The 16,979-nt window shown below is 39.9% G+C and overlaps 1 protein-coding gene across 1 annotated transcript in view; it reads left to right on the top strand.

Moving 5' to 3' along the window:
• DLGAP2 (DLG associated protein 2) overlaps positions 1–16,979 on the top strand; it is a 109,609-nt gene that overhangs the window by 82,908 nt on the left and 9,722 nt on the right. Inside the window, exons 7-10 of the mRNA XM_040599140.1 lie at positions 1,591–1,676; positions 2,786–3,201; positions 11,512–11,603; positions 16,669–16,821. Coding sequence (XP_040455074.1) covers positions 1,591–1,676; positions 2,786–3,201; positions 11,512–11,603; positions 16,669–16,821 — 747 coding nt within the window. The remainder of the gene's footprint in view (positions 1–1,590; positions 1,677–2,785; positions 3,202–11,511; positions 11,604–16,668; positions 16,822–16,979) is intronic.

The following is a 16,979-nucleotide window of genomic DNA, read 5'->3' as shown; positions in this document are numbered from 1 at the left end:
TTGGTTGTTGTGGGGTTTTTTTCTCCAAGCTGCCTCCCTCTGTGGTTGAGGTTTTTTTTCACTGGCAACGTCAAGAGGGATCTTTATTTTTATAGTGACAATGCCAGATCCTGAAGACTATTACCAAGTCTGATATCTTAGCTCTCTCAATGTGCTGCCCGTCCAAGTGAACATAGCAGCTTCCATGCAGCTGCCAAGGTGGAAACAGATGGCAGCACATGCTTTCCCCTAGACCTCATGCAGCATAAGTGGAATCACTGGGAAATATGTCTTTCCCTGACAGTTGCCACACTGATAACCAGAGCTTTTGGCAAACCTGTGCCTGATGCTATACTGTACACTTCAAGCATGCCATTAACATTTACTAAAGGATTCCTGCACTAGCTGGTTTTATGAACAATTCCATGACCCACACCCAGGTAAATATGAATGTGTACTGATTACTGGCTGGAATTCCTTTCCATGCAAATGTACATGGAGCTACGGCTTGAAGATGGAAAGAGAAGTTACCAGCAACTGGCTTCTTCAAGAAGTATAGTCCACAGGTACATTCACTTCCCGCCCTCCTTCCCCCTTCTCTCTGCATCTTTCCAGAAACCTGGTAGGATTAGGACTGTGCAGCTGAGAGGCAGCTGCAAAGGCCATTGGGCTCTTTCCAGAGGTGCCTGTGATGGCTGCAAGGCAAAAAGTCATCTTGTCTTCATGATAGGATATACTCTTTGAATTCACACGTGCAGCATGCGTATTGAAAAACTGGTTGCTGATACCATTTTTTTGATTTAACAGTGAAAATATAATTTGAAAGGAAAAGTCAGTTCTACTCTTCTTCTTTCCTGACTCTCCCTTGATACAGTACAATTTGCATACTGCAGCACTCATTTTGTCTGTGTCAAAGACTTGGGGGTGGTGTGGTGGTGGGCAGTGTTACATAAAATCCCACAGAAACTTGCAAAAGCAATATGGTCTCAGTTATGAAGAAAACTCTACTGTGAATATATTTTGGGAAATGTATTTTGGATGGGAATACTATAAAAAGTGCATAAATTACTTGCTTGATATAACATTTCCAGGACCATGTTATTAAAAAAGGTGAGATATGGCATTCTGCTGTATCCCTCACATCATTTAAATGGTTCTATATTTGTCAGCGCAGTTGTCGATAAAATTTCATTGCAGCATTTCTTTTTATCACTTGCAAGTTTATCGGGCTACTTGAGATTTTATTTTATTTTGTAAATCAAGGACTATAATGAGACTGGTTTATAATAGCATAAAAAAGGGCTATCCTGTGGTTTCCTCATTCTAAGAACAGCTCTTCCAGACCAAGCTTACTTCATGCTTCCACTGAACTGAGTAATTGCCTTTGCTTAGATTTGAAATAGGGGATTACATAGCAGAACAGAAGTACTCATGCAAAGTTTTATAAAACTGCACCAAAACCATACCAGGCTGAATTTCATTTATTTTACTGTGCTAGGTGTTTCTCAGCAGTAAGAGAGGAAATACAGAATTAATTCTAAATGAGTGCAGGTTAAATAGTGCTGAGTTGTCGGTGCTCACTCTGCAGATGTATCTTTTGTGTTGAATTAGGTGGAAACAGCAACTGATTCAGATACTGAAAGCAGAGGCCTACGGGAATACCACTCCGTTGGAATACAAGTGGAAGATGAAAAACGGTAATTCAAGCATGTACAAAAACCTGTAGTCTTTCGTAAAGCAATGCACATTTGTAAACAGAGTTAATAACAAACATCTGGCAAGTCCCTAAATAATTCACAAAGCCAAATTTCTTACATGCACGCTGGTCATTCAGTAAAATTTTTAGAGATTACTAAGCAGTTACTTAATATTTATTTAACTTCCTTGGTTTTAATTGGAGGGAAGGAACTGAAAGTTTTAAATTAAAGTAGTGGATGAATATAATTTGATTATTGGCAGAACAAATACAAAGAACTGTGTATTGGAATACTCTTCCTTTGATAGAACCCTTCAGGCTGATCCAGGCTTTCCCAGTCCACACAGGGGAATGTAATGGTTAGGATGTAACCCATGGTACCTGTATCCTAAAGTAGAATCGGCTTTTACACTTGTTCAGTCCTTCTCTAGCTTTGTAAAACTGCTGGGCAGTACACTAACCCACAGGTTATCCCTGGCAGGCACTGCCTGTTAAGTACTGGAGTGGGACCATTATCTCATTTCATAGCAGCTGTCAGACAGCATCAGGATGCTAATTGCCTTTTACCATCATTGAATAGAAGTAATTTGAAACAATAGGTTCAGGTGTGAAAAGACTGAACAAATAATCTTTGCTTCTCTATCTAACTTTTTAACGTAAAGTTTTTCTAAAATGTTGTGGCATTACCACAATATAAAATCAATATTTAATGGCCATCCTATGAGGCAAGTAAAAAATACCTCAGTTTTTATATATGTACTTTACAGGAGATGTAACTCTGCAGTTCTGCTAGTTATCTCCAGTTCATTTAGTAATTATACATGGCATTTTGCAGTATGAGAATAAATCAATATTTGCTTCCAGAGATAATTTAAATTATTTTCTTTTGTATCTTTGCTCAGATCAATGATGCCACTATGCAATTTGGGTTTCCTCTCTGTTGTTACTCGCTGTCTTATTTTGGTGAAATATGCACAAAGAAAAAATATTTAACATAAAGTCCAAGGAGAAGACTAGAATATGCTCACTGAAACATTATTCTGTGCCTCCGTATAATCATGTATGAATTTACACATCTTAATCTCTTTTCTTTCTCCCTTCTTCACCAAGACATGGACGATTCAAGCGCTCAAACAGTGTAACAGCAGCTGTCCAGGCTGACCTGGAACTGGAGGGCTTTCCAGGACACATCACCATGGAGGACAAGGGACTTCAGTTTGGCTCGTCATTCCAGCAGCACTCAGAGCCCAGCACGCCCACCCAATACAGCGCAGTGAGAACTGTAAGGACACAGGGACTGTTCAGTTACAGAGAAGATTATAGAACCCCAGTTGACACCTCAAACCTTCCACCACCAGAACCCTGGCTAGAGCCAGCCATTGAGACAGTAGAGACTGGTCGAATGTCTCCTTGTCGACGTGATGGATCTTGGTTTATGAAGTTGCTACATACTGAAACTAAGAGAATGGAAGGATGGTGTAAAGAAATGGAAAGAGAAGCAGAGGAAAATGACCTTTCTGAAGAAAGTAAGAACATTTCAGTGTCTTTTCTTATTGATGTCTGCTAAAATAAGAAATCTGTTAGGATAAAGTTGTGTTCAGTAGTTTTTCCTTACTCATTTTGTAGTACCAAAATCAGTCTACAGAACCATTAGATATAAGATCCCTGCCTTGCAAATGGCTATGCAAGCTGGTGTTTCCCAGAGTAAGATTTTATAGTAGTTAAGGAGCCAACTGTAGAGTCAAGCACAGGATCAAAGTCTGCTCTTAGATATGGCTCAAATGGTGCAATAGCTCCATCCGCAGCTCCAGGTCTGACACATTCTTCTCACTCACTTGTATGGCTCCAGTGCCTGAGTCTTTGCCAGAGCCCACAAGGTGGTCCTACATGAACATTTTTTTGCCATTTTCCTAAAACATGAGAATTTGCCTCTTTTTTTATGGACAGACATTTTTAAAATGTTTTCATTCCTTTACAGGCACTTCTGCCTATCGTAAAGGGTCTGTTGGAAGAACAGAAAGGAGTAGGCAAGAACAATAGTTAAAGCACTTCTGCAGTAACACGGGCACATGCACTATTAGATAGTTCAGCTGCATTTTCTTATTACAGTTTTGTCAAGAATCACTATTATTCTCTCACATCCTGTGGACACCTTGAAAGGAGTGATGGGACAAAGTGAAAAATAATGTAGACTATTTTGGAACAAGATCCAAGCCAGCATTAATGATAGTAATATATCAAAGTGGTCCTAGCACTCAGTAGCCAGCTCCCTGTGATTCCCTCGGAGGTCAATTATCCATGTTCTTCAGGCTCAGTTTTATAAATATTTCAATCCCTGCCAATCTGAATTATTGTCTCAGCTGAGATTTTCACATATCACAAATTAGTTCATATTAAGTTTTCTTACTAGCATCTTTTCCTGCACTCTGATGAATCTCACCATTGCCTCCGAATACTCTTTCCTGATTGTATTCTTTCCTGCCCTTGAGTTCTTGCAGTGATCTACCCTCAGGTCTTGAGCCAGGCCTGCATGGTGACTAAAAGGCCAATTTCTATTTCTTGCACTGACCTTTTCAAAAGAAAGAATTTCTACTTTTTTACCTCATCTTTTTTTTTTTTTTTTTTTTACAGTCATATTTCTCCACTGTATCGTGCACAAGTATGCCAAGTAACAACATAGGATTTGGGGTGAGGGAGAGCATAAGGCTGGTTTTCGTCCTTCAGCCTTCAATGCTTCCTGGAGCATTGGGTTTTGTCCTTATTTTCATCGTGGCAGAGCTGAGCTGAGAATTTTCCCTATGCATTAATACTGTGAAGACTTGAATACCCTCCTAGGGGCTGTTAAAGTGTGAATGATAAAGTATTTTTCTTTGCTTAGCCTGTGTGAGGATTTCAAGCCTTCTTTCACAATCATTATTTTTTTAATACTTGTTTTTACTGTATACATCTTACTGTTAAGTTGCCAAAATCTTTGCGCTGCTGAATACTGACATTTTTCTGCCATCATTAAGTATCCCAAATCACCTGCTTCCAAGGTTGCCTGTTACTGATGTGGGGGCAAGAGTGCTTACAATCTGAAGCGGAAGGTCAAAAAGCAAGATTTTAATCTCCTTGGAAAGAATAAAATGATTAGGGAGCAAAGGGGAGAAACACACAGGCAGCTAGCCCCTCTCTTTCCCTAGGAGGCCGGTGAGGAGCCTGAAGGCAAGGGGTGGACGTGTCCTACCTCCTCTCTCTGCAAGCTCGTCCTCATGCACAGCCCCAGTCGAATCTGCAGCCACATGAAATGGGCAGTGGAAATGCTCTCACTTCAATACTCCTTCCTCGCTTGGAGACACAGCTAGGGAGTTAGCGGTGTTATTCTCTGGAACATGGATCTGTGTACTACATTAGGAAAACTTGAGGAGCAGATTTTAGCTGACCACCCATTCCCAGGTGCAGAACCACCCTCCCTCCCACCATGTGAATTTATGCTCTTGCAGTCCAGAAATACTCTGAAACATCTTGTTGCATGGAAAAATGGCAATTAGGAGGAGAGTTTTCAGTAAATTGTACAGAGGACGTGAAGACAAATTTGACTTCAGTAATTTTTATTAATATTCGGAGTTAATTACACCCTTTTAACCTAGAATATTTCAGTCAGAAAACAAAACAGAATATCAAGATTTTGTGTTTCCTTGTTTGCAGAGTGACTACTCTATAAAAAAGAAAAGGCTATTCCCTAACAGTTAACTAAAACACAACTGAAATGGACCCTTGAAATCCCCTTTATAAACTAATCAAAATGGGTTAGTTAATTATGTTTGGGGGAATATTTTGACCTCTCTAATAGGTTAAAGGAGTTTTTATAGAAAAGGTCTATACAGTGTATGCCAAATCAGATGTTTGTCTTCAGCTGATTGTCAAAAGTGACACCCAGACTTCCAGTTTGTCATTATACATGACTCATTTCAAGAGACTTTCCTCAATAATTTCAAAATTACATTATCTTTGAAATTGTATTCGTTCACTTAATATAGCTTATATCAAGCAAAAGTTATCAAAGAATTATTTTCACTGAGGGAATGAGCTTCACAGCATTTTAAAGTTTCAGTGCAAATAATTTTTTTCCTGTTGAGTCTTAGACACATTTTATATCCATAGTTTCACCTATGGAGGTTGAAAGGTATGTATCCACTAGAACGGAAGTTTAATGATATCCCAGCATGAAATGTATCTTGACATATTTGAGCATTTGGCAGTTCCCTGAAGAAAATACATGCAAATGCCGGAGCCAGAAGCAACTAAATATGTTTTTCCATCTTCCAGCAGGAGCTACTATTCCCAAAACACTTCACAGCAAAGTTTGCACATTCAAACTGTCACTGTTAATGCTGAAACATTTATTTTTGTCCTGGGTATATTAATTGTACCTGAAAACCAAATATAGCTTTGTATCTCATAGGAGAAGGCTGTCTTTATGATACCATTTCTTTTTTGTTTTAATCATGGGAAGAGTTAAAATAGAACTGCATTTTAGAAAACAATTTCATTTTCTGCGTTAACACAATAGCCCTGAGATCACAGAAAGCTGTCTGATTGCTATATTGATTTTTTCTTTCACTGTAGCTTTTCTCCCATAACATTTTAAGAACTTCACTCATCAGGTCTTAGGAAAGGAAAAGATAATCATTGCAGCAAAAATAACCTCTCTCTCTTTCTCTTCACAGAATTTGTTTATTTGCTCAGTTGCTATGAATTGTATTTTGAAGTCTCTGCGAAGTTCATATATTGGCTGTGGGGGCAATTATTTGTGTTCTCAGTGTTTATTATAACATATATAGATATATATATAGAATATATATGTGGCTGTAACTGTTCCCAGGGTAAGTCATCTGATCATTTGCACTAGCAGGGTGCCCTCAAGCAAAGATATGTGTTTCTCAAGAGTGCTGACTGGAGTTTCAGTTTTACACCCTGAAAATTGTGTTTGCTATTAACGGTGTGCAGGTGATGACAAGAAAAACACTCTCAATTGTCACAAAGCTACTGAAGACCAAAAGGGCCAGGACTCTGCCTCCTGCGAGCTCTGTGATGGGAGCAGGGAGAGCAGCGCAGGGACGGGGGGAGCAGGAGCGCGGCAGGGAGCTGCAGTCCTGCCTGCAGCTTGTAGGCGAGGTCTGGCAGAGGGAAGCAGAAGACATCCTGAGTTTCTGAATGCCACATGATTGGACACTGAAATATTTCGGTACACAAGTCAAATGGAGAACAGCCACACAGAGTTTAGTCTCATAAAAATCCTAAAATAAGTGCAAAAAAATTAACTATAATATAAACTATGCCAGCGGAAAAGTTGTTTTGCTGGTATCTTTTGCATCATGGTTTGGGGCTCTGATGGCATAGCTACGTAGTAAAGTGTTCTCTAGTGAGAAAAAAAGGCATTAGAAAGAGTGAGAGGTCAAATTATCACCCTTCTCTCCCCTTACCCCTTCATTCCATGGATGCTGGATTTTTCCTTGCTAATCCTCTGGCTGATATTTCCACAGCACTGCAAGGGTTTTACTAATATGGCCAAATAGTAATAGAAAACACAGAGTTAAATCTCCCGTACTTTGGAAAAAAAACAAAAACAAACAAAAAAACCAAACAACAACAAACCACAAAGGAACCTTCACAACCGGTTTTTATTCATCAATTAATCATCCATAAAAGCTTTTATGGGTTGTCCTTTAACCAAAGAGAAATTACTCACCTAATTTCCTAATGCTTTTCACAAATCTATCCTTCAGAAACTATTGAAATTTACGTTTGGAGTGTGGTGAATGACTACAGAATGTCTTAAATGTCCTGAAATAGTCTTTAAAGTCAATAAAAGACAGTCCCATAGTGTGGAATCAGAGAAGTCCTCCTAGCATTTGTATTCTTCTGCTCAAATTTTCTCTTCTTTGAACTCAGCTCCATTGAGGTAAAAAGCAAATTTGTAGGGAGTCTCCCTTGGTGCACAGGGGTCCCATTGCCCTGCCTACCCTGCAGAGCACCACCAGCTGGTAGCCATGCTGTCCTAAAATGTCATCTCACTCTGAACATTACACATATATTATTATGCCTACCTGCTGATAGTGAAAAAGACATGTATTTCTGAAGATTACTAATTTAGATTTAGAGATTAGACAAGTATTGTGCCCTGAGTTAGGAGGGTGAAGTAAATGCCAGTTTCAGGGTTTTTTTTTCCAGGCATATTTTCTGATATTGTTTGTGGAACAATTTATCTGCAAGTACTAAGAAAAAATGGAATAATCAAATGCAATGAAAATTTAAAATAAAACATGTCATTTAAAAAAAAACCACACAGTAATGAATGGCCAGAAACAGATTGATTGTTAGGAGTTTCTCATTGCTGGTACAGCAGTGGCACAATTGAGCAAAGGTTTTAACCACTCAAGAATAGAGTTACAGCATCAGACTGTAATCTTGCGTTCATCAACACAGAGCTGTTTTCCCCCTCTACCTTTGTGATATGAAACCAAAGTCAATTACAAAATTTTGAAGTATTTCTCAACCAATACAACACATATATATTACTTGCAATTTTGTATATGCTTGTTGCAGGGGAAAAGACACCATTGTGTTAATTGTGCATGTTATATGCAACCAATTTACACAATCTCTATCCAGGTTATAAATCCTGAGACTGCTTTCACTGAAGTCATGGTCAGAGTTTTGTATGTCTTCAAAGCAGAAGCCATACAGGACCACACAACAAAAACGGAGTGCTTCATATGCTTCAGGGAGCAGAAATAAGGTTGTGTGACTCCTTCCTGACATTCAAGTAAATATAACATTATCTAAATGGAGAGAGGTACATGGATTATATGAAAATTATATATATTTATGTGTGTTGATAGATTTTATAATCATTTATTTACAAGCAAAATCTTCTAGGCATCACCAAACATCTCAATCTCTCCAGTCTCTAACATTCATCATTCTTTCATGGAGATAATCAATCTGCACTCATCAGAATAATTCCCCAATGCATGAAATTAATAACAAGGCTTTGGCTGTCTATTAATATTGTGCTAAAGATTATGAGTTGAAGTGTTTAATACTTTAATTTAATTACAGCAAAGCAGAGTAGCATGAATATGAGAGATTCCAACTTCTATGTTTTATTATGTTTGATTTACTTATTGAGACGGAAATAGATTTAGCCTTTTAGTAAATGGTAGGGCTGTAATTGTACATGTGTATTCACCGCTGTGACTCAGCGACACATGCAGGTAGCCCAGGGCCACTGTCTTACATCCCCAACAGATGTGTACCACACCAAAATGTCACATTGCCAGTGCCTAAGTCTTGTCTGGTCTGACTGTGGGCTTTAAATCACCAACGCTTGTTGATGTGTATTCTTCAGGACAATGAAGATAAAGCAAATGTTTACTTAATATGGGGGTTAGGGTGATTGTGAGAATCACTAGAAAATATCAGTCATATATAGATTCTGTCAAGGTTACATTTCTGTAGTAGGGCTATTCATCTATAGATATTCCACAATGTCCCTTATTCAAGCTATGTATTTGAGCTAAGAATGATAAAATTCAGCAGAGGGAACTAAACCTGAATTTAACTTACTATGAGACAAGCACTACAACCATCAGCCTACAGAATCATCCTCACTCTCTTTCTGCCCAGTGAATAGTTGAACATAGCGTGGAACAGGCAACACCAGGAACCTGCTGCAGCACAGTTGCCCACCCTGGCAAAGGAGGGACTCTGGCCCCACACTGGGAGTTTGTTTTATGTCCTGAGCTACAGAGCACTGAGGGAAAAGGAGGATACAAGGCTGTTTGTCACTTGTCTTTGCCTTTATTAAAAATGCTGAAAACAAAATTAAAGCAATTTGTTTCAGATCAGATGAAACCTTTCTTATTTAAGTTTCTGTATGTTCAGGTTTTAACACCCACAACATTGCTTTCCATACGCCAATAACTCCATAGAGGAAACTGAAGGCTTTGGTGATCAAAACCCCCAAAACAATTAAAGTGCTTGATTTCATTTGGCCAACAAAACCCCAGTGAATTACTCATACAGCCCTGAACTGCTTAACCCCTTCACAAATGGGTGCCACACGGGACTGATGAATTATGCATATTGCTGTTCCGTTTAGTGTTGTGGCACAGCTGTACTATTTGTCTAACAGAAAACGGAATAGAGTTTGAGAACCACAGCTCTACATGCTAACACATGCTTTTAAAGTTACAGAGCTTCCACAGAACTGGAGCCTAAAAATTCCAAGTTATCTCTTGCTGCTACTTGCAATTAAGCAGATGTTTCACTGGTCTAGAGAAAGCAGAATTAAAATGTAGTTACCTACTACCAAAATACTGTTTTCAGATGCCACTCAGTCCCCTCCTATGCTTATTCTAAATAACAACAAAACGTTAAGGCCTGGCAGAGTTTAATGTTTTCTGTATCCCAGGCTGCAGATCAGTTCTGCTGCACTTCATTCCACCCTCTGCATCCTGTTTGAATTATCTATTTGGTTTCCTCAAATAGAATTAAGAGATGTCAGAGTAATTCCTGTCTCACCCCTACCCCTACCCCTCCCTCTCTCTATCTTTATCCTAAACATTATTTAAAGATCTGGAAATCCTCCAGATAAAATGAATCTTCTACTGAATGCTTTTTAAAGTGCTGCTTTTCAGCAGAGAGATGAATGTGGAGGAAAGGATGTGTAGGAAGGATGTGTAGGAAAGTATATTGCTACCTACCAAAGTATAGTGTTTATCCCAGCAAATGTGGGAGGGAGTCCGGGAGGAGTTAGTTCCTAGGGATGAGACAGTCCCCTTAGGCACTCCAGTCAATAGAAAGAAATAGGCATCTCCAGGAAGAGATTCAGCTCATCTAAAAATAATCAGATGAGCTCAGATTACTGATAATAAAGCATCCAGAAATTTTGATTTAAATAGATGACTTTTGGAAGCAAAGTCAAGTAAAATGAATTTGGCCCTTTTCCCCAGTGCTTATGTGCACTTGAAATGGCAAGTGCACCAACACTGGGGAAAGCCCAGTGAGCCACTGGGGGCTGGTCATGATTCAGCAAAGTCCCGCAGCACCCGGTTGTGCCCCACTTTGTCTGAAGCTCCTGTGCTTAGGACCTCATGTATTTTCCTGGATAGGCAACTGGTAACTCTTAATAGTGGTACCAAGACATGTCTCAGAGATGTGATTCCTCTGAGGAGCTCATCCTTATGGTAGGAATATCTTATGTGATAGTTTGATGTATTAGCCTTAGGCCCAGAAGAGACAGGATAGAGAGCTCACCCAAGGATCATCCACGTAACTCAGTGAAGTAATTTTTGATTGCAGAACCAGAAGGTATTACCTAAGGTATGTGTAGAGCTCCCTTTGACACCAGAAGGAACAGGCATCTCACTGGTTCCTGAGGCAAGACTATTTCAACAGCTTTCAATTTACATAAACAAACGTAAATGGGGGGGAGGGGTGTAATTTGCTTTGAAGTTTAAGATTGTTTTCAAAAACATATGTATGCATGCCCACTTCAGGAAGCTGTCTATATTCCCTTGGTTTTTTCTGCTTCCTTAAGCAAATACAGTCTTAGCTGTTCTGAGTTATTAATATAGCATTTGTTACTGCTAAAGGGTAAGGTGCCACAGAGCTTTCCTAGATCTCCATCTTTTTCAAAAATATTTTATGTATATCATCACAAGCAACAAAACCAAATATTTACTTCCCATATAAAACAAACAGTAATTTCAGATAAATATTTTTTAGAGCTGGATTTTGTGTTTACTGCCAAAAGACATCTATTGGTAATAACCTGTCTGTATGCTTAGTCCTAGGTAAGATCCGAAGTGCTGTTGGAAGTGCTCAGCTCCTCATGTCTCAGAAATTCCAGCAATTTTATTGGCTTTGTCAGCAAAATCTGGTAAGTCACCACATCTGGCTATTCTTAAAGAGTTTAAGGCTGTTCATCTGTAGTTATTCCACAAAACATAACTTTAAATTTTATAATTTAATATTTTTACTTTAAAGGCAACAACAAAAACAAGTGTAACGTACCCATACAGTCGTATTCTGAAATGTCATTTTCATATTTTGTTTTACTGATCCTTTTTTTTTTTTTTTAACTTAATCCTTTGGTATGGAGTTAGTACTTTTTATTGTTTGGTTGTTTGTTTTTTTTTTTTTTGTCAAAACAAACATGTAATTTCAGTAATTTCTGTCTGGCTGTGTTTTGTCTTTTCTTTTTTTGCTCTCTTTATTAAAGAAGAAAAATTAGAAGGGAACAAATGCAAGTTTACTGAAACATAATATTATGGCTTATTTTTGAAATACCCTAAAATAGTAACTGTATTTCAGCTAAGAAAGCAGAAATTTTTCACATTACAGTAAGTGGAGAATAAAAGAAATAGCAGCATAGTGAAGAATATGTGAATGAGCTTTCTACATACCTGAAAATAGAAGTGATCTTGGAAATGGGACTATACGTAATGTTCATAGAATTAGTTTTCATAATTTGCATTGTCAATTATATATAAGATGTCCTAGGGCTAAAGGAACAGAAGTAGTGTATTACTTATGAGAGTTACTGTATTGTTCTGGACGTTCATTAAAGACAAATTCAGTTCTAAATGTTATCTTCATTAATATGACAGCAGCCATCAGTGATAAAAATGTTGTGGCAAGATGATACTAATCAATAGAAGAATGTAATTCTTCTAGCTACGGCTAGTGGTAGGACACCTTTCTTTGTCTCACTTGGAAATCAAGTGTAACTTTCACCTTTTGACTGCTGCAACCCCTCATATATTAAAATATTAAAAGTGCTATATTCTGTTGTGTGCATGTTCGTGATGTGTGCATGACCTATGTCTGGTGAGATATATTTCTTTACTTGTTAGTATTTACCACAAAACTTTTAAAGGCAAAATATTAATTCTGCAGAGACCCACTTGCTATTTTCCATCCATGAAGTTAAACATCCAGAATTCCTGACATTGCAATCAAATATTACTGAGAAAGTGATGCCAAAAATGTCCTACCTTCTGATAATAAATGATAAGATATATGGTCCTCATTAGGAAAGAATCCAATTATCCACTTCAAAGAGTCTGTCAAAACAAGAATTTTAACAGCTGTTACAGATGCAGAATGACAGAAGAAATATGCAAAGTCAGGCAAGCAGGAGATGACCACATTTGTCATACCAAATACATCACATCTGCTCCCTTATCTAGTCATTTGTTTCGTAGCGAAAGGAGGAAATCTTCATCAATGTCTAAAAGTTTCTCACTGCACATTTCAAAGTGCCCTCCATTACCTGATTGATTAAGCTATGCAAACTAAGATTTGGAGAGCCTAACCTCCACTCCATTTATCTTCAAGTGGGTCCAGCACTTGTGCTTGAGAGCATTACTGTAATAACAAGCGCAGCTCGCAGCTCCTGCTCAGCACAGCCATCAGCTGTTCGGAGGTGCAAACAATGTGCAAAAGCAATAGGAGCACAAGGAGAAATCTAGAGCTTTGCAGACAACATGACCAAAACACTGGCAAGATTTTTATTTCTCTTCTTATTTGGATAAGAAACCTTTGAACTCCATAACAGCAGCGTTATCCCACTCTGAAGATTTAAGCTCTGAATGTTCTTCAGCTTCATTAAATCAGCAATGGGCTCTGCAAAAAGCAGCAACTGCAGAACTGGACTTAGCTCATTCATCTTTTGAGACTTTTCTTCCTATGCCTAATGATAGAGTTTGTTGTTAAATAGGCACTTAGTGCATATCCGCGGCAGGCTTTCCATACGCTCCTAAGGCAGCATCTCAGTGCCCCACAGGAATGCTACCACATAGCAGCCAGTTAGTGCATTCCCTTGCTCGAAAACATCTAGCACTTACGGGGCTACCACACAGCAGTTTCTCTAAAAGTGTTCAACAACAATAAGCATAAATGTAGGACAAAGAACAACGGTGTTTACTTCTGCCAATTCAAATTGCAGCAAGGGTTTAGGAAGAGGAATATGCTTACTCAGACTGAAATTTACCAGGAGACTCACCCATCGCCTATGGACTCTTCTAAAGCGTCATGGGAACTTCAGGGGACACATTTAATTATGCTCAGGGTTGAGATCTCTTACAAAAGATTCTCAGCATAAATTCATGAAAATGTAAGCTTCAGTAGTCTTTTTTAGGAATCTGGCTGGCTATCTCCTACAGTGTACTGTTCCCACTAACTGCCAGATAAAAACCGTCACCAATTAATAACACTTCCTCCTGCATTATTCACATTACCTCTTGTAAAACCCTGTTTTTTCTCTGAAGTGTCCTCCTCCATACTCTCAAGTCAGCACAGATCCTGCTCAGCTTATTAGGCCATCACTCAGTATGTCATGGTTGTAGGCAAAAACCAGAGCAGCTTGAGCACCAGCTAAATACTTTTTGCTTGCTTTAGGCTTCCTCCACAGGCAAGCCTGCGAAGCTGAATTCCAAATAAGATACAAATAAAAGACAAGTTTCTGAGAAGAAACAGGTTTAAATCAATCTTTTCAAAACTTAGTTAGTTGTAACAGTAATCATTTGTGCCAGCATTTATCTGTAGACCACAGATCCAGAAGCGCTAGCAGCAGGAGGCAGCCCTTGTGCCCAGACAAGGCACCACACGCTCCTACGCCAGCAGCGACGCCAGAGGCTGCCGTCTTCCCAAACACCACCAGCAAAGGTGGGGTGCACAAAAGGACAGAGGAGCAATTAGTCTTCATTCAGAAGGCAATGGATTTCAAGGAGTGGCATCATTTTGTAGCTGTTTAGAGGAAAATGGGGAGAGGGCTGAGGAGACCAGGCTGGAGAGAACAGATCGTGATATAGGATGTGTTGCTGTGGGACTGTCCTGACACATCTCACACAGGGAGTCAGTTCCCGAAGCCTGAGCTCTTGACCTCTGTAGAGTAACTAACACCCCTGACATAAATTGTAAATGGCTTTGGAGTAAATTGGGATCTACCCAATGAAGTTGTTTTCAGTGAACACTAATCTGGAGCTGTATCACGTTTCCCTGAACTCTGTTGTATCTATGTGGCCAGTTCTGTGAAGTCCCTGAAGCTCACTGTGTAAAGGACACTTTCTTCTAGTGAAGAAGACTTCTGAGTGGATAGGCTTTTAGGCTGGTTCTTGGCCCAGATTCCCAAAGGGGTTTAGGTGTGGATGACACTGCATGTTGTCATGCCCAGCTCCAGGCACTCGGCTCCCACAGCAGCACCTGCAAACCCAAGTGTAAGAGCTGTAGAAATGCACGATTCAAGGGAGCAATTGAACAGAAACGCTGACTTAACTCCCAGTTTTTAGGCAACTATGTAGGGTTGTGTTTAATATCTAAAACGCCTTTGTCCAGTAGATTTGTAAAAGATGGGGCACAGAGCACTTCAGCAATCACACCGGTGTTTCTAACATTGTAAACTAGTGATTACAGCTTTTGCCCTGGAAAAGGGAGATCTCAAGTCCCTTTGGCCTGCTTGTGGTTCCATCTGTCCCACCCCCATTCTGTAGACCATCTTAATGGCTTCCTCCTGCCCTGGAAGGGAACAGACATTTCTCCATCTTCTTCACAGAGATGTTTACCAATTAAGCCCTATTTCACTAAAGTGACAAAGCTGTCTCCTTGAACTAATACCAATGCTCACAGAGCATAGAGTTAAGAGTCTGCATAGCACCTTCTAATGTAATTTTTATCCAGCATTGACATCTGTTAATTGACATTATTAATTGACATTAATAGTTAAATGGAGGGTCATCTTGCTAATCGTTACCCCCAATGTTTGCTCCATTAAGTCTGGTGCGCATAGCACCTTTTAATTGCAGTACCTGGGGGTAGTGCCTTCCCAGTTCCTGAGCATGATTCAACTCCCTGAAGAACAAAACCCAACCATCCCTGTAAAAATTTTATACCTTATGTATTTGAAAATGCAAAACAATGTAACATAAGCTGATGTGATGGGTCGACTTTGGCTGGATGCCAGGTGCCCATCAAGCTCCTCTGTCACTCCCCTCTTCAGCAGAATAGGGTCATGGGAGAGAAAATAGGATTAAAAAAAAAACCAAACCCTTGTGAGTCAAGATAAAGGAAGTTTAATGAAGCAATAGCAAAAGGCATGCACATGGAAGCAAAGGAAAGCAGATGTTATTCTCTACTTCCCATCAACAGGCAATGTTCGGCCACTTCCCGGGAAGCAGGGCTTCAGTACACATAGTGGTTTCTCTGGAAGACAAATACTGTAAATAACGAATGCCCCCCCTTCCTTATCCTTTCTCTTAGCTTTTATATCTGAGCAGACATCCTATGGTATGGACTATCCCACTGGTTAGTGGGGGTCAGCTGTCCTGGCTATGTCCCCTCCCAAGATCTTGCCCACCCCCAGCCCACCGGTGAGGGGGATGAAATGCCGGAGAGACAGCCCTGGTGCTGTGCGAGCGCTGCTGGGCAGCAGCCAGAACACTGGTGTGTTATCACCCCCTTTCCAGCTACCGATGCAAAGCACAGCACTGTGAGGGCTGCTGTGGGGCTCAGCCAGACTCAATACAGCTGAAAATTTCTTTGTGATGGTGTTGTGCTTTCTAATCAGCTATCGTGAATGTAATTTTTAACCAGAAGGACTCCAGGCTGGCTAGAATACAAACCGCATTCCCCTCCCCTTTAATAATCAGCAGGCAGAGGCTCGGCTTGTCCCTTTTTAGAAATGCAGGTCAGCGCAGCATATGGTGCTAAGGAACTTCCCGTGCCGCGCGGATTCAGGAAGGCTCGTATGAGACATCCAACTCATTCATGTTTGGGTTGTGTAGGAGGCAAAACTTTGCAGTCACAGCTCCCAGCTGTGAAGCGCACATAGCCTTAGCAGTGAGCAGCACTGCAGCAATGTAATCTGGCACGATGCCCTTCCTGCCTCAAAGCACTTTGTTTAAAGCCTTCTGGTCTATTCATATTCTTTCCTTTGTGCATGACAGGACCCGAGTGCCATGCCGAGACCAACTTCCCAGGACCTAGCAGGTTTCTGGGACTTATTGCAGCTCTCAATTGAAGATGTCAGCATGAAATTCGATGAACTGCACCAGTTGAAACTCAATGAATGGAAAATAATAGAATCACCTGAAAGGAAGGTAAGCAGACCATGAACAATACCTTTTACTCCCCATTTGGAGTCCTACAGTCTCCTTGTGAATAGTGAGGTTCCAATAGTGAAACACACAATAGGTTTCTAACCCTAGAAAGTATTGAATTGGCATGGCTCAATTTATACACGGAAACCTTCATCAGA

This window comes from Falco naumanni, chromosome 6 (genome assembly GCF_017639655.2).
Source record: "Falco naumanni isolate bFalNau1 chromosome 6, bFalNau1.pat, whole genome shotgun sequence".
NCBI lineage: Eukaryota > Metazoa > Chordata > Aves > Falconiformes > Falconidae > Falco > Falco naumanni.
Note: the sequence above shows the minus strand (reverse complement) of the source record. Positions and strands in the feature narration are given on the sequence as shown.